Source organism: Pagrus major, chromosome 2 (genome assembly GCF_040436345.1).
Source record: "Pagrus major chromosome 2, Pma_NU_1.0".
Taxonomy (NCBI): domain Eukaryota; kingdom Metazoa; phylum Chordata; class Actinopteri; order Spariformes; family Sparidae; genus Pagrus; species Pagrus major.
Genome location: NC_133216.1, coordinates 27,666,949 through 27,694,237, shown reverse-complemented (window position 1 = coordinate 27,694,237; position 27,289 = coordinate 27,666,949). Strand labels below are relative to the sequence as shown.

General features: G+C 40.2%; 1 protein-coding gene across 2 annotated transcripts; it reads right to left on the bottom strand.

Moving 5' to 3' along the window:
- Positions 1–976: 976 nt before the first annotated feature.
- pxylp1 (2-phosphoxylose phosphatase 1) lies at positions 977–24,407 on the bottom strand. 2 transcript variants are annotated; one of them, XM_073487674.1, is made up of 6 exons: positions 24,331–24,407; positions 21,491–21,637; positions 13,961–14,149; positions 12,341–12,467; positions 3,066–3,205; positions 977–2,821 (listed from the first exon to the last, which is right to left on the bottom strand). In XM_073487674.1, the coding sequence occupies exons 2-6, from the start codon at positions 21,570–21,572 to the stop codon at positions 1,794–1,796; spliced, it is 1,566 nt and encodes a 521-aa protein (XP_073343775.1). In that variant the 5' UTR covers positions 21,573–21,637; positions 24,331–24,407; the 3' UTR covers positions 977–1,793. The 2 variants fall into 2 exon arrangements, with proteins under 2 accessions (XP_073343775.1, XP_073343784.1); XM_073487683.1 differs by lacking the exons at positions 21,491–21,637; positions 24,331–24,407 and adding an exon at positions 16,340–16,385 and having other exon boundaries at positions 1,705–2,821.
- Positions 24,408–27,289: the final 2,882 nt, after the last annotated feature.

Here is a 27,289-nt window from a genome sequence, read left to right as displayed (position 1 = left end):
ACCCTTCATTCTTACCTGATTTGGCCAATTCTTTATAACTCATGATGCATGTTAGGGGTCATTCTCCTGTATGAACACCAAACAACCACTTACCTTCCGACTGATAACTGTAGGTTTTTCCTAAAGAATTTAGAGGCAATCCTCCTTGATAATTCCATTAACTTACCCTAAAGCACCAGCAAGACAGCCCCACAGGGTAATACCACCACCACCACCATGTTCTATATAAGTTATGTTGTTATTGGGGGTTTAAGGACTCACCTTTTCTTCTGCAAACATACAGTATGTCTGGTCATTGGCCAAATAGCTCAAGTTTCATATCATTTGACAGCAGAGCTTTCCTCCAAAAGTCTCTTGCTTTGAAGTTGCTGCATCCAGAGCAACAGCTTCATTCTCTCAGAGTCTCTCAGCCCATGATGATGTACATGCTTGACTGTGAACATCACCTGTGTTCAAGCCACTTCTAATTCATCGCGGACCTGCTTTTACTTGATTCTTGTCCTAATCAATTTTCTCTCAGTACCAGGTGATATTTTCAGTTTCTTCCTGATCATGACAGTGATGGCACTACAAATTAAAGACACTTTTCAGATCAATGCTGAGCTCTTTAGACTTTCTTGTAGTATTTGTGGCTAATGAGTGTATCAAACTACCCCTATTCAAATGGGCCCAGAGAAGTCAGCAGCTGTTGTCAATCATAATCACTGAGAAGCAGAGGCCGTGCCACAAAACAGACTTTTTACATCACCAGAATCGATCGCTCAGTTTCCTGCATGTGTATTTTTTAGATTTGGTCACTTTTTTAGAAGACCCATAATAAATTCATTAAAGAACCAACTAAAGAAGTATGTGTTCCATCAAAGAATAATGTGAGTTGTAGAAATTGTCAGAAGTTGTCCTATGGTCATATGCTTTATACCCAAATATCACCAGGAATCCATTTCTCAACAAACCAGTCACAAATGATATAAACATGTCTGCTCATACGGAACCTTTATTTAACCAACAATATATTTCCAACAAACAAAAATTATAAGTGGAATGTGATTGGTTTTTATTACCAATTAATATAAATACAGATTTACTGTAGTTGTAAATTAATGCAAGAAATAAAAAAACACCTATCATTTATCACTTTCAAAGTACCAGAGACAACTTTACTAAAACAACAAAAACAAATCATCAGGATAGAAATAACATTAAACAGACAGCCCACTGAAATGACTCAACATTAAAACCCATAGAAATGTTTAGTGACAAATTAATCATATTGAGTAATGCGGGCCAAACTAGCCCAAAGTGAAATTTTCATTGAAAAGATTTACTACACACAATATTTTCCAGGAATGATTAATCCAGCATAGAATTTTCCAGCTTCGATAATCCCTTTTCTTGCAAACATTTGGGAATCCTGGAATTTCACAATTCCATGGTATTATGGAATGTAGGAATAAAGTGGCTAAGTGCCATACAACTTCCCTTGAACTATCTCTTTCAGATTTGCTATAGAAAACATACAATATTCAAAAAGGAACTTCAAACTTTGTAGAAAGGTTAGAAACTTGAGACCTCTGACTAATGTATAATGTACAGTAGTGTGTGTTCTGAACTCACTTTGTGCTCAGAAATGTCAAGGACTACATTTAAAAATATGTGGAATTTTAAGACACTATGAGAAGCATAAAAAGTGCACCATCTTCAAAAGTGGAAAACAACTAAAAGTCAAGGGAAGTACAACCATCTGCCAGCTCTGCATCCGTACTCAGTCACCCTCCTCTCCATCTGTCCATCTGTCAACCAGGGCGCCTAAAGCAGGCCTCCTGGTAGGAAGTAGCATTGACAAGGCTGAACATGTCTCTCCTGACAAAAGACAGGAAGTTCTTCAGAGGGCAGAGTGGCTGACTGGCATGGCGGTCGTGGGAGCGACAGAAGGTGGTGTGAAATGTCACATCCTCACCGTTGTACAGCACCCTGATGAACAGTTCCCCGTCTTTCACTTTCGACTTCTCACCTTTGCTGGCTCTCTTCTTTGGCTGCCCTTGCATCACTGGTGGACTCTTCCACAGTTCAAAGACTACTCTTGCTGCAAAACGTGGAAAACGTGCTTCCTCCAGTCCCAGGGCGCTCAGTAACGGGGCCATAGTAACATCGTGGGCTGAAGAGAGGGTGAAGACCTCCTCACCTCCTGCACGAGGCTGTCGGCCAGCCACATTATCCCTGGCCACACGCTCCATCTTGGTGGCAGTTCGGTTGAGGTAAGGGTACATGGCCAGGATGGCGTATTTATGGTACAGCCCCACTCTTCTCCGATCAACCTCATCATCTAGCTGCTGTCGACGAATCACAGCAAACTGTGCCATTGTCAGACATTGCTTGGTACCACTATCTCCCATGGGAACACATGGGAAAGAGATGCCATGGCACAAATGGCACAGCAAGGAGTCTATAGGGTTTGCAGCACGGAGCTGGCGGGTGAGCAGTCCCAAAGTCCGTGCCATATCCACGTAAGTCCTCTCAAGTTCGGTATCGCTCACTCTGAGCCGATACTGCCTCCTCTGCTCTTCCTCCAGGTATCTGTTCCTGGCAGGGCAGTCACATGCTGAGCCGCAGAACAATGTGCTCCACTGGTGCCGCACAGTCAGTTTGGTCCAATCAAAGTCCGGTAAAAAGCCGTAGAGGAATGCCAATCCGCTCTGGAGAGTGCGGCTCTTACCTGTGGTCTCAACCCACACCTGACGGGGCAACCAGTCAGAGCGGAGGAGATTGTGACGCTTGTAGGCTTGATGGAGGAGCTGCCCGTTGCGCAGGTGTTGAACCACACCTGTAAAAGAACAGAAACAAGATGATGTTTACGACATTTAACTTGTAGACTGATTTGATAAAAAGAATGATTCATTTGTAGAATTGATCCAATGTTAGCTGTTTGGAAGGAAATCTTGAACTGAAAAGGATCATTTGAAGTGTTGACAGGTATAAAGGAACATTTAAAGTGTCTATGAAAGTTCAGCTTTGGTTAGAAGAGAAGAAAACTGTCTGTTTTTTGTGGGCAGAGCTTCCTTGCCTACCTGTCTGCGTGAGTTCTCCCATCTCACAGGCACTGTGGTTGGGCAGACGGGGAACAGAGCTCAGTGGTGACTCCCAATGGCCATGCCCTCCCAGGCCCATATGACTGATGAAGGTGTTTAGCAAGGGGTGGGAAGGCTTCCTGAGGGTAGTAAAGAATGATAAACTATGGTAAATATCAGGATTCTAAAATTATAGACAGAGTGGAAGGATGTTCAGCCATGCTACTATAGTATTTTGTTGGAAAACTAAAATAAAGGCTGAAAAAGTTAAATTATTGACCCGATTATGGGAATTTTATATTATTATTTATTGACCGGATAATGAAATTATAGCTGATAAATAGTCCCATAAAAATAGCACATAGTTTTCACGCTCATGACCTCATACAGCTGCGCCTGTGTAGAGCCGTGAAGTGTTAAGAGGAGTCCCTGATTCCCAGGACTCGGAGCCCGATGGAGTACTGGAGGAGCTCCAAATCCCGTTTGCCAACCCTGGCCCGACTTGGAAGTACAGTAAATACCTGTCAGCCCCTTGCACTAGTGCTGACAGTGAGCGTTTTGTTTTTTGCTGCTGCTCATGTGGTTGATGAGAAAAGAAACAGAATCGGATGCGAAAAGGCAGAGACGCTTCTTTTAATCAAGAAAAATCTCAAGGCCCTCAAAGCGGGATAGTTTGAAAGTTTCTGAGCTGAGATAGGAAATTTATTTGGCTTGTTGATTTGTGAAAATGGGAATGCCAACTATGTGCCTTTTGTCAATGTTTCATCTGCAGACAAAGCAGCCATAGGCTTGCCTTTCAGTTCTGTAACAGCCTTTATTTTTGTACTGAGGGATGCACTTTATTTTTTGTTTCAATTACTTGTGTTTAATACGTCAACATATCTGATTTGAGATATTGTCAGTGCATTTAATTCATTTTGAATTCATATGCAGAACATTTGATAAGTTTAGTTATATTAAAGCCAACATACAGAAAAACCTTCCTCACTCAAAATAAATGAAGATTTGAAGTCAGAACCTTTGAGTCAGAACTGTTCTTTGTTTTTGTTGTTTCAGAGCATATGGAATATTGAATCATTCATCTTTGCTAACTACATCTTAGCCTTTTTAGCCTCAGGGGTTCATAAAATACTAGGGGTGTGAATCGCAAATTTCATCAAGATACGATATTATATTGATTCTTTGGACCACTAGGGCCTGCGATCGATATGATATGATATCATATGTCCATTCAACACAGTCAGTGACATTTATATCAACTCATAAAAAGCATTTTATCAGTGGTTCCAGACATTTAACTGGGAAACAATCTATTCTCTTTAATAAAAAAGAAAGCACTGAAAGAATCCATATCGTCCATCCCAAGTTAAAACCACAACTACCACTGAGAAGCAGTTACAACAATTGTTTCTTTGTCCCTGTTGAGGTAATGAATGTGTGACAAACCTCATGGCCACACACAATTATTTTGAGAAACATGCTGGATAAAATGAGGCACAAATATATTTAAAGGTTTTATTGCTTTCAACCAGTTTCAAAGTTGTAGTTATTTTTAGTTAAATCATATCTGTTACATAACACCACATTAGAATAACAGCAAGTTATTTTTCATGCCAACAGACAAACGACAAATTGACATGTCACAGAAAGGAAGCAACTCAGCCAAACTACCAAACTTCTATTTCTTAAATGTTTCCATTTGTCTCTTTGATATTATTGTAAACTGAGTATCTTCGAGTTTTGGACCACTGATGAGAGGAATGAAACATAAACATAAAGACATCACTTTGCAGCTTAAAAATATTTGTTAGTTGCCCTATTATAAATACATCAATGAAACAATGATTCTCAATTCTCAATGAATCAATTCTCAAGCACAATGCCAAACATTCTCTGGCCCAAGTGAAGATTTTCAACTGAATATCTGTAGGTTTTGGACCTGTTGTTGTTGTTTTGGTTTGACAAAACAAGCAAAAATGTCAATTTGGGCAATAGAAAATTGTGATCACCATTTGTCAGTACTCGATTTAACATATTACTTGTTCAATCTAGAAAAAATAGCAATAGTCAATAATAAAAATAAGGACAGGGAGGGTGTCATGGCAATTTCTTTACCTGACAATTAGTGGAGAAAAAAAAACACTTCAACACCATCTTGCTTTTAAGATGTCATTCTCAGAAACATAAGCATATTGGCTCACCCTGGCAAAAAAAAATAATTAGCAGCAATTCAGAATTTACAGCATTTAATTTACTTTTCATCACACAGAGAGTGCTAGTATCCAAGGCACAGGGTAAGGAGGGGTGAATGATGACAAACTACTAAACTAGTTTTATCTGTTTCTCAACAAGAACAACCTGTGCTGAGGCAAGTGGAAAATGTTGGTCACGTACTGGAATGCAACTTGGTTCAATTGAGGAGAAACGTTTTTCTTTCACAGTAGTTCATTTTACAGCTTTAGGCACAATTGTGTTAAATGGAGTTTGATTTATTTACATTTAACTGATGCTAAACTCAATGTTCCCATAACAGAGGGCTAATGGCATTATTTTATTGTCAGTATACAGAGAACCTAATCATTAATGTAAGGAGATTTACATGTTCAGTGTCTAACAGCATGAGCAGGTCACTTCCTACCACCATCTACCACCAGGTGTCTCTCTAACACAACACTGCTGGACTACAGCACTGTTCAATATGTGTGGGAGGGTATACGGGAGATGGTGATATAAAAAGATGAAAGAATTTGTTGCCTTGGGACACGCATTCATGCATATACAGATATGGAAGCACAAACACACAAACAAATCAACAGACACAGGGATGAGGGCAGCAAGAGGAGCAACCAGTGATCTAATAGATTAGACATGATTGAAGATTACAGTGGAATATAACAAATCTGTGGGAGCTGCAGCTCAGCTCGCTCAGATTAAAAGAGTGCACACAAACACAGACCCACACACACACACACAGTTTCCATAGTGATCATGGACTGGTTCAGGATCGTGACATTAAAAAACAACCTTCTGTCATCACTCTTAAACCACACTTTTGATTGCGATGATTGACCGAGTGCAGTAAAGTTAATCTGGCATCTACAGCCATAAAGGACGGGGCTACAAAGGTACCAATTCCCGTTTCTGTCAAAATAAAAGCTTCAAAGTACCACTCTGATTTCAGATGAAAGCACTAGCCTACATTTTCTATTTTTAAAGGGAACTGTTTTCTTTTGTTGTCACGTTGCATCAGCACCTGCCTCTATCCGCATTCAATATTCATTTACACAGTAATATATGCAGCACAAGGCACATGAGTGGTGAAATGAGTGAGATATTGTGCCCATCAGTGTTCCTCTCTGCTCTGTCATCAGCAGATCAGTTTGCTGACAGGAGTATGGGACAATCTAGATTTAATTGGCTACACTGGGAGACTTGATGTCAGGAGATGGGGGACACGAGTGTGGACAAAGAGCCAGCCAGGCTGTCTATTAGACTGATTGTTGCTAACCAAAGATTACAGAGCCCAATTACATTAAGCAGGGATTATTATCACTGGATAGGACAGATTAGTGATGAGGGAGGAAGGGATGGAGAGATGAGGAAAACAGAGGTAGGGAGGAATAAACAGAAAAGGAAATGAAATGGTGTGATCTAAACTGGGGTGAGTGCTAGACAGAATGTTAAAGTGAACAGGGTGATTGGTGCAGAAAGACGAAACCTTGACAAAGACTGTAGTGGTGAAAGACGAAGAGGAAAGAGAGAGGGGATGTTCCCTGCTGGAGAGAGCTCAGTTAACCGCAGACGGAGACAGTGGGTCGGCAAGCTGGTGCCAGCACACATACACGCACACTACAGACACGCACACACACACTACAGACACACACACTCATACACACGCGACTGAGCGCTCTGTAAGGATTCAGCCCTGGGCATATGCTAGTTCAGATCCCTGTAATTACACCCTCGTCTAAATACAAAACAGAGCAATCTACAATTATTATGAGGGCACAGAAATGTGAAATAGCTTTTAATAGGAGGTCTGCAACTAATTATGATTATTTTCATTGTCGAATAAAATGTTGATTATTTTCTGGATTCCTCTATTAGTTGTTTATTCTATAAAATGTCATAAAATGGTGAAAAATGTCAGTCAGTGTTTCCCAAAGCCCAAGATGACGTCATGTTTTGTCCACAGCCCCAAGATATTCAGTCTACTGTCACAGAGGAGTAAGGAGAGCAGAAAATATTCACATTTAAGAAGTGGTATGAGAGAATTTTGACTTTTCTTTAAAAAAAAAAAAAAAATACTCAAACCGACAAAACAATTTTCAACATAGTTGGCGATTAATTTAATAGTTGTTCAATTATTAATTGATCGTTGCAGCTCTGTTTAATATTCAATTTCCCTGAAAAACAAGCACGGTCAAACTACAAATAAGCCAGACACACTTTGCAATAATTCATCCAACTACTCATTCAGCCGCAGTTTGCTAAGTAACAAAGCCTTCTGAGCTTTCCCGCTCGACATCTACAGATCGTTCTGCTTGTTTCTGTGTACATAATTAGTCCATAGCCATGTTAGCGGCTCTGTGAGGCTGCTCAAGCACAACAGTGTTTTGAGCTAAATTCTATGTCTATGTACATATGTACATGTTCACAGTGAGCGCCTTTCCATCCAACTGCTTTTACACACATTTTCAATTTGTGTATAAAGCAGAATGATGATGAGACTATATCAATTAATATATAAAACAGAAGTGCAGTTCAGGCTGGGCAATATATTAATAGTAGATCATTATCGTGATATGAGACTACGCATCGTCTTAGATTTTGGATATCCTATATGATAAGGCATAAGTGTTGTCTTTTCCTGGTTTAAAAGGCTACATTATAGGGTTGCCATGGTGTCGAAATTTTCCCACCAACTATTAAACTTGTGATAAGTTTAATAGATCCAGTACACCTGACCAGGTAAAACCAGATGCTCGCTATCTGTAGTGCACTGCCTTAATTTACTGCTAAGTGAACATTTTCTATTGCTAAAGCTTCACATTAAAAGCATTTAACTGGTAAAATGACATTGACTTTTAAGTATACTGAACAAAGCATTTCAACAAATGCTTTGTTCAGGGAGTTTAGTAATTTAGTGCTACTGTTCATCGAAAAATGCGCCTACAGAGTTAAACCACGGTCATTTTTGGCATTTGTTCACAGCAGATCCGTTAGAAATATGTCAAGTGGTTTTATTCAGTATGTGAGAGAAACGGAACAAGAGTGAGCTGTTAGATACAGAGCTGCAGATGACAGGCTGCACACCGCCAACTTCTTACACCCCTTTCACACTGGCCAAAAAACCCACTTAGACACACACCTGAGTGAGCGTGCTAATCTACTCTCCTTCTCAGGTGCGATGCTATGATGTGTGCTATGAAGGTAAGGCTGCTGTCTTGATAATATCTTTACAAAGACAGACTGAAGTCAAAGATATTAAAAAAGTAACTGCTGTCATCAGTGTCTTCCGTGTTGTCTGAGCCTAGTCAGCTGCCTGATCGGTACTACAGCGCATGCGCAACTCTCATCATCAGAGAGCAGACAGAAAGGAGCCTCACTCCTCAGCAACTTCCATTATCAGCTGCAGAAAAAAAACTATTTGTTTTCTTCAGAATTGACAGAATTGACGAATATTTTTAAAAACAGCCCTAAACCTAAGGCAAACTTGTCTCGTGGCTATGTGAAAGGAGTTAATTGCTGATTATTAGTAGGTTTACCAGTGTTTAAAAAACCTCCATATACACGCTCATTTTGGTGTAAAAGCTGTACAGGTAACCAACACATTTTTCCAGATTAGCATTAACAGGTGAACATTGGGTTTCGGCGCTGTTGCTTTTCGCTATGACAACAAATCCTCCGCCATCGTATTGTCGGTCAACTCTCCTAGCTCTCATCATTGTAGATGACTGATGACCGAGACTGATATTGCCATCCCTCGAGTCACGCTGTAAACAAATACTGTAAAAATAAAATTATGTAAAAACGATCTAATCCTATCCCCACAGTAATGGAGCAAGGATTAGGTCTTGCTCTCTTGTAAACATTACATGTCATTGTGTCCTTTTGTGCTAGATTTGGCCTAAGATACAATCCGATTCATAATGCCAAACCAAGCTTCAGCTCACACACATACTTTGATATATTCACAGAGGAGCTCAGGATTGTAGCCAGAGGATACAACTATTGGCCACAGAACAGCTCCCGAGGCAAAAAGAAGGCAGCAGGTGCTTGCTCATAGGCACATCAATGCTTTTTTAGTAGATGAAGGCAAGAGTCACTTCATTTCCTGTTAATTACTCAATGGAACACAACCTCCATCATAAGAGGCTTGTGTGCTGGATGGCCTACTTTCAGCTCCAGTTCACAGATCAAGGGTATTGAAAATATCTAATATTAGATGTACATAGCAGTCTAACTGCATCCTGCCAATCTGAAATGCAACTGTGTGTGCACTGTGCCAGCTCAAAAGATTACAGCGGGGCCGCTCCATCCAGATGTGCAAAGCCGATGTGGCCGAAGTGAAAGCTTTGTGCAAAATTAAGTCATTGGCTAAATCTGAACTCAGGTACACAGCCAAATAAGGGGGATTGGTCACAGGGAAGTTATTGGCCATATGGTCCAAATGACTCATCCATGAGGATTTGTGTGCACACATCAGCACCGTCAGACCAAAGTTAAAGTTCTTGATACAAAATGGCACATTTTCTGTTATCATTTTGCATAAATTGAGGCTGATTTCAGACTTCTTCTGAAGCTCAAGTACAGAGACATGCTGACTTTTTATTAATTCCTATCAGGAGGTCTCATCTAACCATCTTGAAAGAGTAGAAGTGTGTGCACAGCCAGAGTGCTAACAAAGACAGAGAGAAAGATATACAGATGAGCATAATGAATTCAAGAAGCTAACAATATTAATTTGTTTGTTTGTGTGTGCAGGTGTGTGTGTGTGTGCATTTTCCATCCATATTACAGTAGGCAGTTTCTGCAGTGACAATTGTTGTGTCTAACCGCAGCTGCTCAGTGAGCATGTTGCTCAAATCAAGCGAGATAAGACTGTCAACAACGCCGCCTCAACAGACCACTCACACACATGTAAATGTGTTTGTCTTTATATGCGTGTATCCATTTGCACCAAAGCACAGCAGAACAGATGTAGCAAATCAAATCCACCCGCTCCCGCTGACACATGCAGTAACACTGAGAAACCATGGGAATTGTAAAAGCGTATCTTTTTCAGTATGCTTGAGTTAAATGCAAAAACAGATCCTGATATTTCAAATGGTAAATAAATCAATTTAGAGAGAGGTCTCTGTAATCCTCACAAATACCACAGAAAAAAAGTATTTTACAACTACTTCCTAATTAAAAAGACTGAGCTCATTTTCTGACAGCTGCTATCAAGCCAGCAGTTTTTTTAAGAGGATGTGAGAAGTTGTTGCAGTAATTGGTCTCTCCCATTTTCCAGCAGGTCCTCTTGTTAGGCATAAGGCAGAGGTAGCTGGGGTGCTGCTTGGGAGGCCAGCTTAAATCCTGGTGGCATTTTGTGCCCTTTAGTCTGACCTGTATTAACTGAAACTGTGAGCGTGAAGCCTTTATCTTCAGAGTCTAGAAACCAATGTAAAGTGTAAGAATGCATTCATGAAGCTTTTCATTTTTATCCGTTTGTTGTTTTCATAGTAATTACACATAACAATACCACAATTTTTGTCTTCACCTCCATCTTCCATTCCTTGTCTTGCGTGTCCATCCAACAACCTTGCTTTATGACGACTGTTTCTACCGTTTTGCTTGAATTGCTGTTGTTGTATGTGTATGTATTATTGTTTTATTGTCTTGCTTATGGGTTACTGTATTTGGGGTAGTGCTATAGGACTTTGCCAGGCTCCATGAATTTTATAGAAGTTTTTACACGATTTTCTACAAGAAAATCAACCACCAACAAAACCTAATGCATACCGTTTGCTGCTATGCTCTTTGCAACAAATGTCATTTTCATTTTATCTTTATGGCCCCTTTACCATCTGGACAAAATTTGCTTCAAGGCAAACTGTCTCATTTGCATCATTTGAATCAATTGGCCAAACAGTATCCTGTACAAACGTTAAAGTCTGGATAAGGATAGTGATGTCTGCGTGCGTCTATGTGAGCGGACTTAGTGTCTGTGACCTATTTTCCTCCTATCCCTCACTTGGCTAGAGGTGAGAAGCTCTGCATTAACCTCCCTTGCTATGTTGTTAAACAGATAACAATGTATGGGAGGGATGCTTCCTGAGCTGTAGATATAATTTGAACATTTGGGAAGACTTATCAGGATTATCATGGTATCACTCTGTGCAGACAGATGTGCTGTTATTTTGCTCCTCCATGAACATGAACTATTTCAACTTAAGTCATCAGTGTCTCTGAGTCTTCTTCATCTCTCCTGAATGGTCAAGCGAGCCGAAATTCCACAACAGCTTTACGCCTAAAAGGTATTCATGACACATTCATGAACATGCAGTATTTGCAATGAGTTTCTTTATGCCACATAGGTGTTTACAGAATGTATTGCTCAATTATCCTGCATTTACTTAGGAGATGTTCTTCATTGTTGTTTTTTGTTTTGTTTTTCAAAATGCAACATTTGTGTTGCTTAAAAGGAGCACTATGTAGTTTGTGGGAAGACATTTTAATCAGAAGAGAAAGATCTTTATTGACTGATTTTTTGTATGCCTTAACAAACCAAATAAACAAACTCTCTTCATTTTAATGACTGAATAAACAAACTGACCTTAAAGAACAACATAATTTCAAACCGTTTTACGGTTTACCGTTTTTGTATGGAAAAAATAAATATGTCTCAGTTTTTTTTTTCTTTATGCATGTGTTTTCTCAAGTTGCAGAGTGTCGCGCTCTCTAGCCAGATACCATTTTGACATAAACGTTGCTCGATTCCAGATCACACAAAGATTCATCAGTTCTTTGAGAATTCTTTTGTTCTGCTACACTTCTTTTCACATCACTTCTTAAACAACCTAGTTCAGGATTGACAATGGCCAAGAAATTGAGCAAAGAAAAATTCCAACATCCTCCCCTTCTTCAGAAAGGTTGAAGGAAACTACAAATATGCCGTGACACTAGAGGGATGAACAAAATTTTCCTTTTGGCTATGGCCGAATGTGACTATGACGTGAAAATGCTACAGTTTTTATATCTACTATGTATTTTGTAGAAAGCGTGTGTACCTGCTGGTGGACAAGGTGCAGTCAATGGCGGGCCGTTTGGTCTTGGGGATGGAGTAAAGTGGGTAGCGGTCACCATGGCGAATCATCACCTGGACAGACAGCAGCTTGTAGTCAGCAGGACTGTGACCTGTCAAAGGAGACTGCCATTAGGATCCACAATTATCCAATGTAGCAAGCAGACTTGAGAACTGCTAATTTGGTATCAGTGAAAGCTTTACCATTACTTATAATAAGCGTTTACCTTTCATTATCAATTATCTAATTAAGAATAAGGTTAGATTGTTCAACAACGCTTTGCCAGTTGTTGCAACTTTACTGTCATTTTGAGACAAAGCAGATATGTTCAGTGCTAAAACTCTGATAAACCAACTGCACACTACCTGCTCAGCACCAAACAGCAGGCAGACAAAAAGTGGAGCCTTTAGCAGGCCACAGACCCAAATATTTTTCTCAGGAGTTGTTGGAGGCAAAAACAGAGCTAAAAGGGGAGCGAATATTTCACTTAAGACTCATCAGGTAGACACAAACATGATTTCTACTAAATGTGCAAAGAGGGAAATGTTTGCTAACAAGTTGCAAACATTTCAGTGACAGTCTGTCAGCAATTTGTATACAGCTAGTTTGTGGGAGCCCTAAGTGGCCATAAAAATTACTTTTAAAATTTTAAAATATACTGAATGCTTTACTCTGCAAAAAACTGAATCAATAAGATTGACGGAAAAGTGCTCAACTCAGGAGATCGACAAACGGTCGAAGAGTCAAGGCACATATTTTTCATAAGCACACACACATAAGCAAATGTAAATTTAACAAGTGTTTGCGGCCACGCCAACTAAGCAGCAGCATGAGAAACATCAAAAACATGTGTTCATTGGCTGTGTGTGTGTGTGGGTGTTTAACAGTAAATTAAGAAAATAGGAGAGACCAGTCCAGGACACTTAAAAAATGCTCACGTCACAGGGAAAATAACAACACCTAAAAAAGAAATTAATTAATTTAAAATAATAATACTTGTTTGTTACTGATTTTTAATAACTACCAATCTCAATCTTAGAGGAAGAAAATGATTTTTCTTCTTTATTTTTCTTCGCTGTCATCCAGAGATAAACAGAGTAAAATCTAATTAGCAGTGACTGGTATTACTTGTCTTAGGCGGTGAAGGATATTTAAATGATCGCCTCGGGTTGTACTGACTTTTCAGAGGAGGGAAAAAATACAAGGCTCCATGCTGCTGTGCTGTGCTGTAGAGAGAGAGCACTGCAGCATTATGGATGATGCAATCTAGTGGAAATGACTATCGCCCAATTAACACATCTCCCGAGTCCTGACACACTAAATCTGACATTATTACTATATTAAGTATTTATACACTGTCCATCAAACTGGGGGATTCTAGCAGCTGATCTAAACTTGTTTTTAATGCTCTGAAACTGTGATGCTGTTATACTTGCTGCTGCTTAATTGGAGAAAATCAGCGATCACTGGTCTCATGAGTTTTCATCAAGTTTTCAGGAACACAAATGACAGATGTTACTAAGCTCAAAATCACATATTAAATCCACATGCTTGTAGTCTTTAGTTAGATTTGATAGATCGTATTTGTCAGTGTGCAGGTCTCACCCTCCCATGCCTGTTCGGTACGGTTGGGAGTGTTGCAGTAGCCGTAAGCCTCAGATATGGGGTTGGGCTCCTCGGTGTGAGGCACTGGGAAAACTCTCTTTCTGCTCTTCCCCAGAGGCACCCCAGCACCTCTATCTGCAGCCTGGAAGGGTCGCTCCTCCACTATGGGAGTGATGGGGATCAGGTTCACTGGAGAAAATGAAAAAGAAAATTAAAGGTTGGCTTGAGAGGCATGAAGAAATTGAAAAAGGGATAAAGAGGGTCGTGTGTAAAATAAATAGAGCAGAGGAAAACAAGACTAAGGCTAATGCATGCCTTTCACGCCAGACTCCAAAAACACACATGAAAACCCATAATCCTCTGCAACTATGCCTCTCAAAATTAGAAAAATCAAGGCTACTTGTTGCAAGTGGATTGTTGGTCTGTGGTACCCCTGATCTCAATGCTTTCTTTTCCACCAGGAGTAAAGGTGAGAAGAATGAGGAGGCAAGTACGGAACAGCACACATGAGGTTCAATGGCGACGTATAGCCATAGTAAACTTCACATGCGGCTTTCTGGTTCAACATGGCCTTCCAACGCCAATTGCTAATTAGCATAAATCACAGGTATTTTGTATTTGACCTGATGATGGTGTTAGATGAAAATTATATGGATCACCGAAGGGATTTTAATTCATCCTGGGAGTGCATGAATGGTGAATGTCTGCACCAAATTCTCTGGCAACCAATCCAACAGTTACTGAGACTCAACTGAGTAAATAAACAAGACGACTAATATCGGTCAGGCTCTACCTAAAACCACAAAAGTCAATCTCACAGTGACGCTAGATAAACAGCTAGGGGATCGCCAAATAGATCATTCATTTGGATTTATCCTCTGGACACCATGCATATCCCAAAAACCATGGCAACTCTTAAGAGTTGCTGCAATATTTCTCTAAAAGACAAATATTTCACTTTATGCTGGCAGTAGAGGAAAAGACCTGGAGACCATGAATGTCTGTGTTAAATTCATGAGATATTTGTTGAGATATTTCAGTCTGAACCAAAGCGATAAAATGACCAATCAACACTGCCAACCCTAGAGCATTGCAGTACAAAGGGGAGAGTCATTTTGGCAACTCATGATGTAAAGGATCTGCAACCAGCACTCATCTGTAAATGGGAACAAATATAGCAATAAAAGCCACATGACGGACCAGTGTGACAGAATTCGTAAAAATTAAGGAACCAATTCAACTGTAGTTCATCTCCACGTCAACAGCTTTGTAACCCAAAAACCCCTCACTGCTACCAGTGTGTTGCCTGGACACCAGTGACCTATAACCACTGGGAGGAATGATCCAATAAGAGCAGAGATGTTGTGGGAACTGGAAGGCTCATTCACAAAGGTCCAACTCTGAAGAGAAAGAAGTTGAACCCATATGGCCTTTTGGCAAGACAGATATCCAAATCCTGCTTATGTTACACACACAGACAAACACATACAAACACACACACACATCAGAAATCCAAGCTAGCAAGTAAACTGTGCAAATATTACATCCTGCTGCAGAGAAAGAAGAGAGGCTGCCTGCCAGATTCTAAAGCACAAGGAGATAATGCTACTCATTGGTATAACAACTCTCAGGCTTAAATTATCTACACGACTTTAGGTGTATCCATATTATGCAGTGTGTCAAGAGTTACACAGTACCCCTCTAGCATTCACACAGTCATTCATTCAGTTTTCCACTTCCTCTTCTCTCCAGCTGGGCTCATGAAGTTTACAGTGTTGCAGACAAATCATTACTGCTGATGTTCACTTATGATATTTTTCTTTTCTTTAATAATCATATGAGCCAGTTATCAAGTAAAAATGCCAAATCTTGACTGGTTCTGGCTTCTTAAAAGTGAGGTTTTGCTGCTTTTCTCTGTTATGTATGATTTAAATAGAATGTTGTTGGGCTTCGGACCTTTGGTCTGACAAAAGTGGTAATCTGAACTTTGCAGACTTTTACTTCTTTGAGCCATCTCTCACATCCACTCACATCATTATATTATCACTTCATCTGAACAGCTGACACACAGCTGTCAATATGTTTTTTAATCTGTATGAGTAGTAGATACAGTAGAACACTGAAGACAAGACTGGACAGAAAAGCCAAGTCTCAAGTCAGAACAAACACAATGACAGTCCAACAAAGCCAACGCCCAGCCAAATACTGTTGAAGTTTAGCACTGGGAACTGCATCTAGAACATTACAGCAAGATAACTTAAAGTTAAAAAAAGTAGTGGAATCCATGTATAGATCTTCACTATTTCTAGACAGTGAGAAGTGAGGTGTTCATATAGGAAATCTAAACTCCTTTTAATGAAGATTTCTGCATAAACTCACCAGTGAAGATGAAGACGAGAAGGTGTGCAGCCACAGCGGAGACCATTTTGACGACTGTTCTGCAGCTTGAGGTTCAGCCACACACACTGGAGCTCATTCATTGCCACAACCTGTCCCCCTCTACGCTCTGTGCCCCATACTCTGCCACCCCCCGCCCTCGGCTACCCATCAACACACACGCACGGCTGCCTGAACTAACCAAACTTTTGGAGGCCAGCGCATTCACAGTCACCTACACAATGGGGCTTTTGTATCTCGCTGCCGAACTCCACCGAGTGCACACACAGCACTGGCACACAGAGCACACTGTAGCACATAAACACACTCACGGGAAATTCATACACCCACATTAATGTGCTTCCAACTTTCCATCCACCAACATTAGATCCTACAAACACAAAAGGAGACTGTCTGAGAGGGCTGTCAACAATGATGACAACTCGGTCTGACATTGATAAATGTTGTTACAGTTCTTTTGAACGAACACCCTACTTCTACACACACACACACACACACACATATTACTCACAACTACAGAGCTAAATATAGTACACCCTGTTAAATCCTCCACCTCCATGTGTTAGTGAACGCATCATTATGCACACACAGACACAGCTTGACTTCTACCTGAAGGCATAAGTAAAGAGGGTGTTCTGCCACAAAGATGTGAACTAAACAAATTTGGGTCAGCTATCGCACCACACTGATTAGCGGGTGAACAGGTACTCACAAAATGTGGTTTGGCCTGAAATTATGAAGGTGTGTGCCCATTTACCTGGCTCCAATGTGTTCTGTGCTGGAGTAACCAAAGACCAGTGTGGAAAGGTGCAACAAATATTGACACAGACTAAGTACTGTGTGGGTAGATGGCCACAGCAGCCTGCAGCTGTCCATCATAATAGACCTTCTAATTTATACATTACAGACTTTACACATCACTGTCTGTCACCTGCACACCAATGAAATCACAATAAGTGATTAGTCATCGCCCTTTCTCACAGGATAGTAATATAAAACTAAACTATTTGACAACTAGAGGAGGCAGAGTAATGTGGCTTAATGAACAATCCGCAGGGATACAAAACAATCAGCAAAGATTAAAACCCTGCTTAGTAAATTTAATTAAGCACAACTGCTTGGCACTACAGAAAAGCTAGGGAGGTACTGTTGAGAGACCCCTGACTGCCCCCTGGCTAATCCGATTGTTAATATGGAGCATCTTCATACACCAAGTGCAACATGACATTAAATCTTAGTCTAAATTTCTTTCAAAGTGGAAAAGTGACTCAGTGATTAGCACAGTTACCTCTTGGTATGGGAATTAAAGCTGCGGTAAGCGTGGTCAATGTTTAGCTTACTTCTTGTCCATTTTGCAGTTACCGATCCCCTCCATCCTCTCTATGTCACCACATGAATCCTTTCTTTTTTTCAATGCAGATATCTTTGCCTCTTTCTTTTCTTCAAGCGTTTTTCATTGCTTGGCCACGAGCGCTTGAAGTGGTAGCTTCCCCTGTTCGACCATTGCCCGTATTAGGTACCAGAACAGGAGGATCCTACTCCCTGCATATTCACCGAGCAGACAGGACCGCCTCTTTATAGAGTCTCTGTCCAGATTGGATAAAGTGGGCAGGGATACCAAAAAATGTCTTTTGTCTTTTACTGCATGAGCAGGGGGAGGAGACATGGGTTACTGACCAAACACTCTATAACAGGGATTCCTGTTGGAATATAGAGCTATTTAACACTTATTTTAATAAGAAAATAACGCTTATAGCGACTTTAATATTATATTGTAATACCAACGGCATTATCAATTCTACTTATCTGTTTGATTCTTTAGTCATTCCTGATCAACGATGGGCAAACTGTCTGTCAACATCTAAAGTTGATGAAGTGAGAGAATATTTCTTTTCATTTAGGTTTTGTTGGTCAAAGACACATTCTGCTTAGCCTGCAAGGTGCAAATGTAAATATAACACAGGATAGTTACCCTCCGTAATGGACATGCTGCTCGCTTTGGAAGGATTTGCATTCATTCGTAGAGTGTCAAATGCATGGTTTTACTGGATTTTGAGTCAGCTATCGCACCACACAAATTGTAGAAAGATGTTTAAGCATATTGCTGGTGTTTACACCCTGACTTGAAATTTTCATTTTACAAACATACAACTAGCACTGTTTTCATCTTTCTTCATGAAATGAAGCCACGGTTTCTTAATCTCCGCAATGCCTCTTTCTTGTTGCAAGTTTCAGGAAGCTAAGCCGCACAAGTACAATGCATAACTGATGCGTTGGAAGGCATACGATACCACTGGCTTGGACAATTTGGAAGGATTTCCAAAAAACATGTCTTGACAAAAACAACCACGTCCAACCAGTCAGCAGTCTTCATTCCACTTCAGAAAATGCTTATGTTCTGGAAAATTTTAACACTTGACACACTGACATTATACTTGGACAATAATCAGTATCATAAAATCTCAACACAATGAACACAAAACATGTGACAGAGCTGAGATGCAGGACTCAGTATATCTGCTTACTGGTCAGTCAGGCTAAGGATACTTTACAGACTGACGATGTCCTCATGGCCACTGGTCAGCAGGTGTCACTGATTATTATCATGAAAACATGGGTCTTAGTTCAGAGTTAGCCTTGAGGCAGGGTGGCCAACGGTTTGGGCTTAAAATAATTCGGTCACTATTTTTGTGAAACTGCCAAACTTGCATTGACTAATGTCAAGGTAAAATGAAGACTGGCTTTTTGTTTAGAAACGTATTTTGGTTTCAGTTGCATTCCTGTCTCTTCTCTGATAGCACAGTCTCACTCCGACAATCAGTCTGATTCAAGTGAGTGCAGACACACTACAAAGTAAGAATGTGAGGAATGTAGAAGTGAGAATTTGCAAGGAGCTCTGCCTATTTAACACTAAATGACACTTGCTGGTGGATTATTGTTTTGGAAAAGTTACAAAAAATTAGGTGAATAACATTTAGCTTGAAGTATATTTGTGGTCTTAACTATAAACTTCTGTCCGTCTTCTCCCTTAAACATGCCACATCTCATTTATTTCATTCCAGCTCTTTTTTATTGCTGTGCTTAAACCTTTCTCCTCACAGACAACCAACCTTTCTGTTTCTCTTTTTATATCCTCCCATGACACTCCCCTCTCACTGTGAGTCTACCAGCACTCCTGAAGCACTTAACTCCCGTCAAGCTCTGCTTCACCTTTCCCTTCACTATTGCTAACATCTCAAAATAGTTCCCTTTCTCTGTGTTTCAGTCACTTTGATTCCCTCTACTGCAGCTGCCCTCTTTCAGGTGCCTCTCAGCTCTGTGGTCACTTTCCTCTGGGAAGCACCCATCTGTCAATCAGTGAAACAATCGCACCATTTGCTGCCATGTTGCAGACATCCAGGCTTTAATTTTAGGTAGCCTGGAGCCAGAGAGAGGCATTGACTCCGCCATCGATCATCATCCATCACTCGGTCTCTCGTGGTAATGGTCAACAAACAATAATAAATACATGAATGGGCTTTTCTTAACAGCATGCGGGAGGTGAGATAGAAGATGTTGCGGAGACTCAAACTGCAGAATGAAATGCAGAGAGCGAAGAAGATGATTTTAAAAAATGAACAGAAACATGGAGCAAAAACAGAAGCTGACATCTATTAAACATGAGGAGAAATCCCATACCATCCCTTTCATCCCATGCTCCTCATGGATAATGGCACAGATCTTTCTCTACAGTATGTTTGATGAATAAATGATGACAGCAGCTTTTCTCCAAAAGTACCACTGAAAAATTAAGTGAGGGCAGTTTTGGAAGAAAACCTTCCTACAAGAAGTTCCTTACTTAAAAATAGAAACAACAACACAAAATCAATTATCGATTACAGTATCAACTTTTAAAGACAGGCATATATGCAAATAACTGCACACTTACAGTAATTGAGGGGTGGTTAAACTTCATCATAGCCTCTTTCTCTGCCCTCAGAGTATTTTACAAAAGGAGAAGATTACAGGGCTGGGGTTGAGAGTGGGTTTGATAGGGAGGCATTAATAATAACTTACACAGCAACCTCCTCTTAAATGATCACACACATTATTATCAAGTGGAGGGGGAGGGAGGGAGTGATGGTTGGGGAGGCGAGTGTGTATTCTGGGTCGCAGAGTGCAAACACTCGACAAGTATGAGTAACAGCTTACTCACTTCTGCTATCTTTCTGTTCACCTCTGATCTTGCGTGGCATTTAAAGCAACAGAAGAAGACAGAGGAGGAAGAAGACGAAGTGAAAGCTTTCAGTATCAGAGGTGTACACAGTTGAGTTTAAATAAGGGGCCAGAATCTCAAAAAGAGCTGATGAAGGACAGCTCAGGGACTTTTGGTAAACATGCAGTCTAAAACACCAGCTCTGTCGTACTGAGTTTTCGCTCCAATATTGTGTGTGTGAAAGCGTGATTTATAATCCTATTTGCTTGTCCAGACACACACTATCACCACAAACACTTCCCCTGCATTGGGGTTTCTTAGGACTCTAGCACAAAATAGCTTAAATTCGCACATTTTACATTAAATTACAAATTTCCATTTTTACTGCATGCCCCGTCTTCTCTGTCGCCCACTGTTTTTCCAATCATGCCTGTGAGGTTTTGCGAATCACATCCAGAGCAAGAGAGACTGTCTCCATTTACTGAGCAGTGGTTTCCTTGCATTCACTGTGGCTGGCAGGGATACACTGTCTAGACAATACCTACAGGAGATGCTGAACAATGACTTGATGGGGAAAAGACACATTTGTGTACACCTAGGCATTCCACGGCAGATGTGAATATGTTGCCACAGACTCTATGGAGGTTTCAGAGTATCCCGAGGCCCACTGTTGGTGCTGGATATTTATAGGAAGTCTATAGGGGATTCTGCTTTGTTTTGGTATGAATGGGGTCTCTTGACTGGGAAAGCAAAGAGAGGATATGCATGTATGAACACAAACACACACTGGGGATTTTTCTGTCGAATATAAGGCTGCACAATTAATCAAAATATTATTGAAACTGCAATATGGCTCTCATTATTCAATACGTAGAAACTTGAGCTATACTTACAAACATGGCTAATTTGTTGAGCACAAACAGAAACCGTGTACTTACAGAACTGGAGGCTCAGACTGATAATGGCCAGCGCAGCTCCGCCCACCACCACCAGGAGGAGGAAGCGGTTACGAGCCAGCATCTTATCATGCGATTGGTCCGCGTCCTTTTCTGTCAGCCATCCAGATCACTGTCCATCCCTGCAGTCTGGACGCAACAGAGTGAGGAGGCTTATGAGATTGTATATAATGTGCTAACAATTTTAGAATCAACTTGTTTTTCTCAATGCTGTAACATTTGTTCAAGTTAAGGACGCTGGCTTGTTAATATTAATGCTTTTCCATCTGTCTCTGTTCAAGCAGCACTTTTTGAACATTGTTCAGTCAGCACTGAGTTTGAAAGACTGATTAAAGTAAAAGACATTTAAAAAGTGACCACTGTTAATGGCTTCCATGACTGAGCCTTGCTGTCAGCTGTACAATTCTCTTTTTCCGGCACGTTTGTGATGGCGACAGTGACAAAAAAGACAGAAAGGCAAACTCGCCTCCTGGCAATGGGGAATGAGTCAATTGTCTATTTGTAGCCGGGTTTAGCCATGTTTAAAAAACCTGCATACACAAGCTAATTTTGATGGAAAAATGTTTTGTTTTTTTGGGGTTTTGTAGGGATGTCATTTTAAACCCACGAAAAATAGGCAAATTACACCTTTTCCATTCCCAGTAGATGAGTTTCCCTATCTGTGTCACATTCAATGTCATGGACATGGAAGAATCACACTTTAACGTCATTGATGTCAATATACTTCATAGCATCACGCCGGAAAAGGGGCAATATGCATTTCTAGCCAGGTGGAGTGTTTCCATCACTGTCGATCGGAGAAGGAGCTGATACACACCGGTGACTCCTGCAGTCATTTGACCTAGGAATTAATGCTGACTGTACCCTTTCCAAGGAAGACAAAAGCAAGATTTTAGTGGGGGTTAGTGGGTTTTTGTCCAGTGTTAAAGGAATATTATTAACGACAAACTTTACACAACTTAAGTTTAAAGACACTACTGTCTAGCGGTTCTGTTTTGGTCGGGGAAAAAGACAGTGCCACTACCAGGTGAAGTTGTTTGAAGAGATGTAGATGCAGTACGCTTAGGGGAAGTTTCCGTGCATCCATAGAAACTGTTTTTCTTTGGTGCCATGGAGCTTTACAGTAGTGACAGAACTGCCTCACATTTAAGCAAACATAAAGGAAGTGTTTAACATTTGAGACCAGACAACTTGGGGAAAAAGGAAGCATTATTTGTTCATTCAGTGTGACCATTTGTCTGGACTCTGGAGATAACAGCATGCCTTCAGCTTGAGAGGACCTCCCTCAGCCAGTCTAAATATTTCCAGCTATCATTAATATATCATTGACCACATTACGTGAGCCGATAACTGTAAATTAGTTCTGGTCTCCCTTTATCAGTTATGTAAAGCTAACATTACTAGTCATTTCCCACATGTCCCATTACATATTTAATGAGTACAATGTGAAGGAAGCAACAATGAATATGTCACTCCTTTTTCTTATGAGCTTACTGAATACATTAAACTGTTGTTGCCGCGTTGCTACAACATGAAGGATACAATCTGTAGAATTGTTCTTATGTTTGTTATTTCCACAACAGATTAATCTGTGCAAAATGGTGAATAAGAAAGACAAGTGAGTTGCATTAGTCACATCTTCTATTTGACCAACTATCCAAGCAAATAAAAAAAATAATAAAAAACTGATAACTTGACAACTCACATGTTCTTTCTTAGGTTTCCAGTGTCACACATATGAAAAGCTCTGTGACAGTCTGCGCTACTTTACTCCATAAACCCAGCAGTTATGCATGCCCATGAATAGCCTGTGCAAGGGCAGGGGGTTGGAAACCAAGCAGAGACATGGGGGAGGATCAAACTAAAACTGCAGTAAATGTAGCCCTACACAATAAACCCTACCATTAGACTGTCTAAAAATACTCCCAGACTGGAATGTTTAAGCCTACGTCTGACCAAAGGTACAGTAAAACGATGCTTCAGGCAGAACTGGACCAGCGACTATGCCCATCCTGACCACGAACCTGTAGCTTCATCATGCGTCACGCCAAACTCCAGTCAAAATTCTGACATTTTAATGCCGTGTTACCTCATCAGTAAAGGTAGCCTATAAACCGGTCAAATATTACATTAAACCTTCCACGAATACATGAAACCCAAAAAGCACACTTACTGAAATGAAATATGATACTTGTGTTCACAGCTGTCTCACTGTCTGAAGGAGCATCGACGGGTCTGTTTCTTTTTATCTAATGAGATGTAAATTCTCCATATGGTTTGAACGCCGAATTCAAGAGTGGGTTTAAACATTTCTCAGACTCTTGGTTCATGCGTTTGTAAATCAGCAGAGGAAACTAATTCGCCAGAATATGGCTATTTCTTGACGTGACAACTTCACTGGTTCAACGATACAAGACAGCAACGTCTGGTTACGACTATACTAGATAGTTAACTACTGCTAGTTGGCTAACGGTTAGTTAGCTAGCTACTTACAGTCATTACTATCGCAGCTAAACTATCCCAGTGACTGTCTTATGGAGAACACTGCACACGAACCAATTGCTATTGTCGCGTATGTTATCGTGGACTTGTCCAAACTTTATTCCTCGCTACTTGTTGCTTCCAGGTACAGGACTGGAGACATGTTACCGTGCTGATGTATAGCTTTGTGGTGCTATTCACCGAGCGGGCAGCCGAGTCAAGAAATTAAGATGCCAGTTCAGTCGAAGTCACTGCAGAAGACGACCGAACATAAAGGAGAGGTATAACCTCTGACCGCCGCACATGCTCCACAAAAATTGCATTTCTGACATGTTTCTTACCTGCAGGATCTGAGTGTGTCAGAGCCGCAGAGGTCCGACTTAAACACTTGAATCCAGCGCTTCGGTTTCTACAGACTGCCGACACAGCGGCAAGGACAGCCGCCAAGTCCCATAGAACACGCAGCAGCACTTCCTGTGAGCACTTTCAAAATATAGCTGCTACACGAATACGCTGCCACGTTTTGTGTATAACATACTGAACTCAGAGTTTGATCCATAGATGGCCTTTTATAATATTAATCTTTAACATTAATTTGAACAATGCATTGAAACATTAAAGCAACTGTCCCAGACATTGAAATAGAAATAGATTTTAAATCCCTTCCGCTGCATCACTGGCCATACAAATAAATCATACTGGTCATTTAGCATCTTATGTGGCTACTTCACATGATACTTGCACGATATGAGTAAATGATGTGTTCCACAGCTCCTTAAATAAAAACACATATTTATTTTTCATTCTTGTCCCTATCTAATATCTGCCAGTTTCAAATTAATAATAATAATAATAATAAAACAGTGTGTCTGAGTTATAATAATTCATGAAATAAATATAGCTGGAGGTAAATAACATATCATTTAATAATCAGTCAAACCATGTAGTCTACATAGCCTACAGTATAGCGCCATCATGGCTTGCTCAATGCATCACTGGGGGTAGCTGAAGGTGGTTCTCAGCGGTAGCTTTTAGAAACTGCTGTGAGAAATGTAATAGATGCAGAAAAAGATATTTTGGTTTTGAGAACAAAGGTACAATATAGTCAACAACATGCCTTTATTTTGAAAGAAAACGGTATTGTCTTCCGGTACTAGTTTAGCTTTGTCTTTCTAACTTGACGTCTGTGAGAGAGCGGGTCTGCTGGCTGCTTCGTGGACAGTCAGCCCGAACCTCAAGCTCACTGCCCCATCTACTGGACCAGCGACAGCAATGCACATGATGCCAATGGTCAAGGCCTCCTGAGTGTTCCTGTTGGGTGTGTTGGCTTAAAAACAAAATGACACTGGAACAGAAACATTTTTGTGAATGTGGTTTTAATCAAATGCTGTAAACTAAACAATGGTCTAAATTTCCCTCAGGATAAACAAAGTATCTATCTATCTATCTATCTATCTAGATATCTAGATATCTATCTATCTATCTATCTGTCTGTCTGTCTGTCTGTCTGTCTATCTATCTATCTATCTATCTATCTATCTATCTATCTATCTATCTGCCTGCCTGTCTGTCTGTCTGTCTATCTATCTATCTATCTATCTATCTATCTATCTATCTATCTATCTATCTGCCTGTCTGTCTGTCTATCTATCTATCTATCTATCTATCTATCTATCTATCTATCTATCTATCTATCTATCTGCCTGTCTGTCTATCTATCTATCTATCTATCTATCTATCTATCTATCTATCTATCTATCTATCTATCTATCTATCTATCTATCTATCTATCTATCTATCTGCCTGTCTGTCTGTCTGTCTATCTATCTATCTATCTATCTATCTATCTATCTATCTATCTATCTATCTATCTATCTATCTGCCTGTCTGTCTGTCTGTCTATCTATCTATCTATCTATCTATCTATCTATCTATGTCGACAGCTTCCAGCTGTCCAGAATGTCAAATAAAAACACAATTCATACTTATTTTTTTATATTGTCCATCCACGGTGCAATCATGTTTATCTCTCAGACATTAGGATAATACATGTAGGACCTGAAGATCTTTTTGTGTCCAGCAATTAGTTTGGTTGGCAGCCCCCGAGCTATCAACTCAAATGTCTTTCTCCAGAATCACTTGCTGCACCTTCAAGTCTTCAACCTTACATGCACATGTTGCTGCCACCCACTCGTGCACCACTGCCTTTGTTTTATTTACTACTCCTGTCAGCAGCAGTCTCCTGTGTTAGAACAACTGTGTGAATCTCCTCGGCAGAGTGAACACTTCACACAAACGAGCAAGACTTGTCAGTTTCTCATCATTCTATACGTAGAAACTTGAGCTGTAATTATAAAGTAAATGATGACTTTTAGAGATGTAATCAGTCTAATTCTGGGGGGAAATGGACTTCAGACCTTGTACAGGTTTGGAGGTAAAGGCATTCACAAAAACTTTAGCCACTAAGAACATTTTTTAGCGCTACTTTGGAAATCTGCACTTTGCTGCTGACAGAAATAACCCCAGTAAACAACCTGGATATCTTTAATCTCAATAAATACCCAGGAGAGCAGAATTTCTCCCTAGGACTTTGTCATGATATTGTGAGCTATAAATGAATGCGTGCAAGGAAGTCTAAAAGTATAAATCAATCAATTCATTATTTATTAAAAAGTAATTCAGCAAGTAGCAGCTAAGTTGCTACCGTAAGAGTCATGATGTTGGTCATGAGCTTGGACTGAAAACACGAAATAAATAAAGATTAATACGACATCCATAAATTACATGAACAGATAACACAAAAGTACATTATTATTATTTCAAACATGGATTCAGTTTTAAAAATTAGAAGTTGATTAGGAGAAATAATTCAATATGAGCCATAAATACAAGATAATGAGTGAGAGTTATGGCTTCATAAATGCACTGATGACCGTTAACGGGGGAAAAAATGTGAAAAAGTCTTTTGTGCATCCAGTGCATCACGTGAAGTTGTAATGACATGGTTTGGACAATGTGTAAAAGTGGATTCAAACATGGACAAACTAGGGCTTCCTCAGCTCCAACCTTTCATTCATACATGGTCACTTATGGCTACAAAAACCCAAGATGGCGACGGCTGTAATACCAATCTTGAGGCTTCAAAATGGTAATCTGCAAACCCACGGGTGACGTCATGATGGTTTTCACTTGGTACATTACTGTGCGCCACAGTGTCTTTTTTGGTAGAACCACTGTGGTGGGCTTAAGTCAAATATTTTCCAATCCTATAGGGAGCTTTAAATTGGGTGTGAGGATGAT

Bases quoted from the DNA above. Each gene is read 5' to 3' on its own strand.
- pxylp1 (XM_073487674.1), bottom strand. From the start codon at position 21,572: ATGCTGGCTCGTAACCGCTTCCTCCTCCTGGTGGTGGTGGGCGGAGCT. The intron at 3,206-12,340 runs GTACACACGCTT...TACTACCCTCAG, and splicing joins TGCACCTTGTCCACCAGCAG to GAAGCCTTCCCACCCCTTGC. The intron at 2,822-3,065 runs GTAGGCAAGGAA...GTTCTTTTACAG, and splicing joins GGGAGAACTCACGCAGACAG to GTGTGGTTCAACACCTGCGC.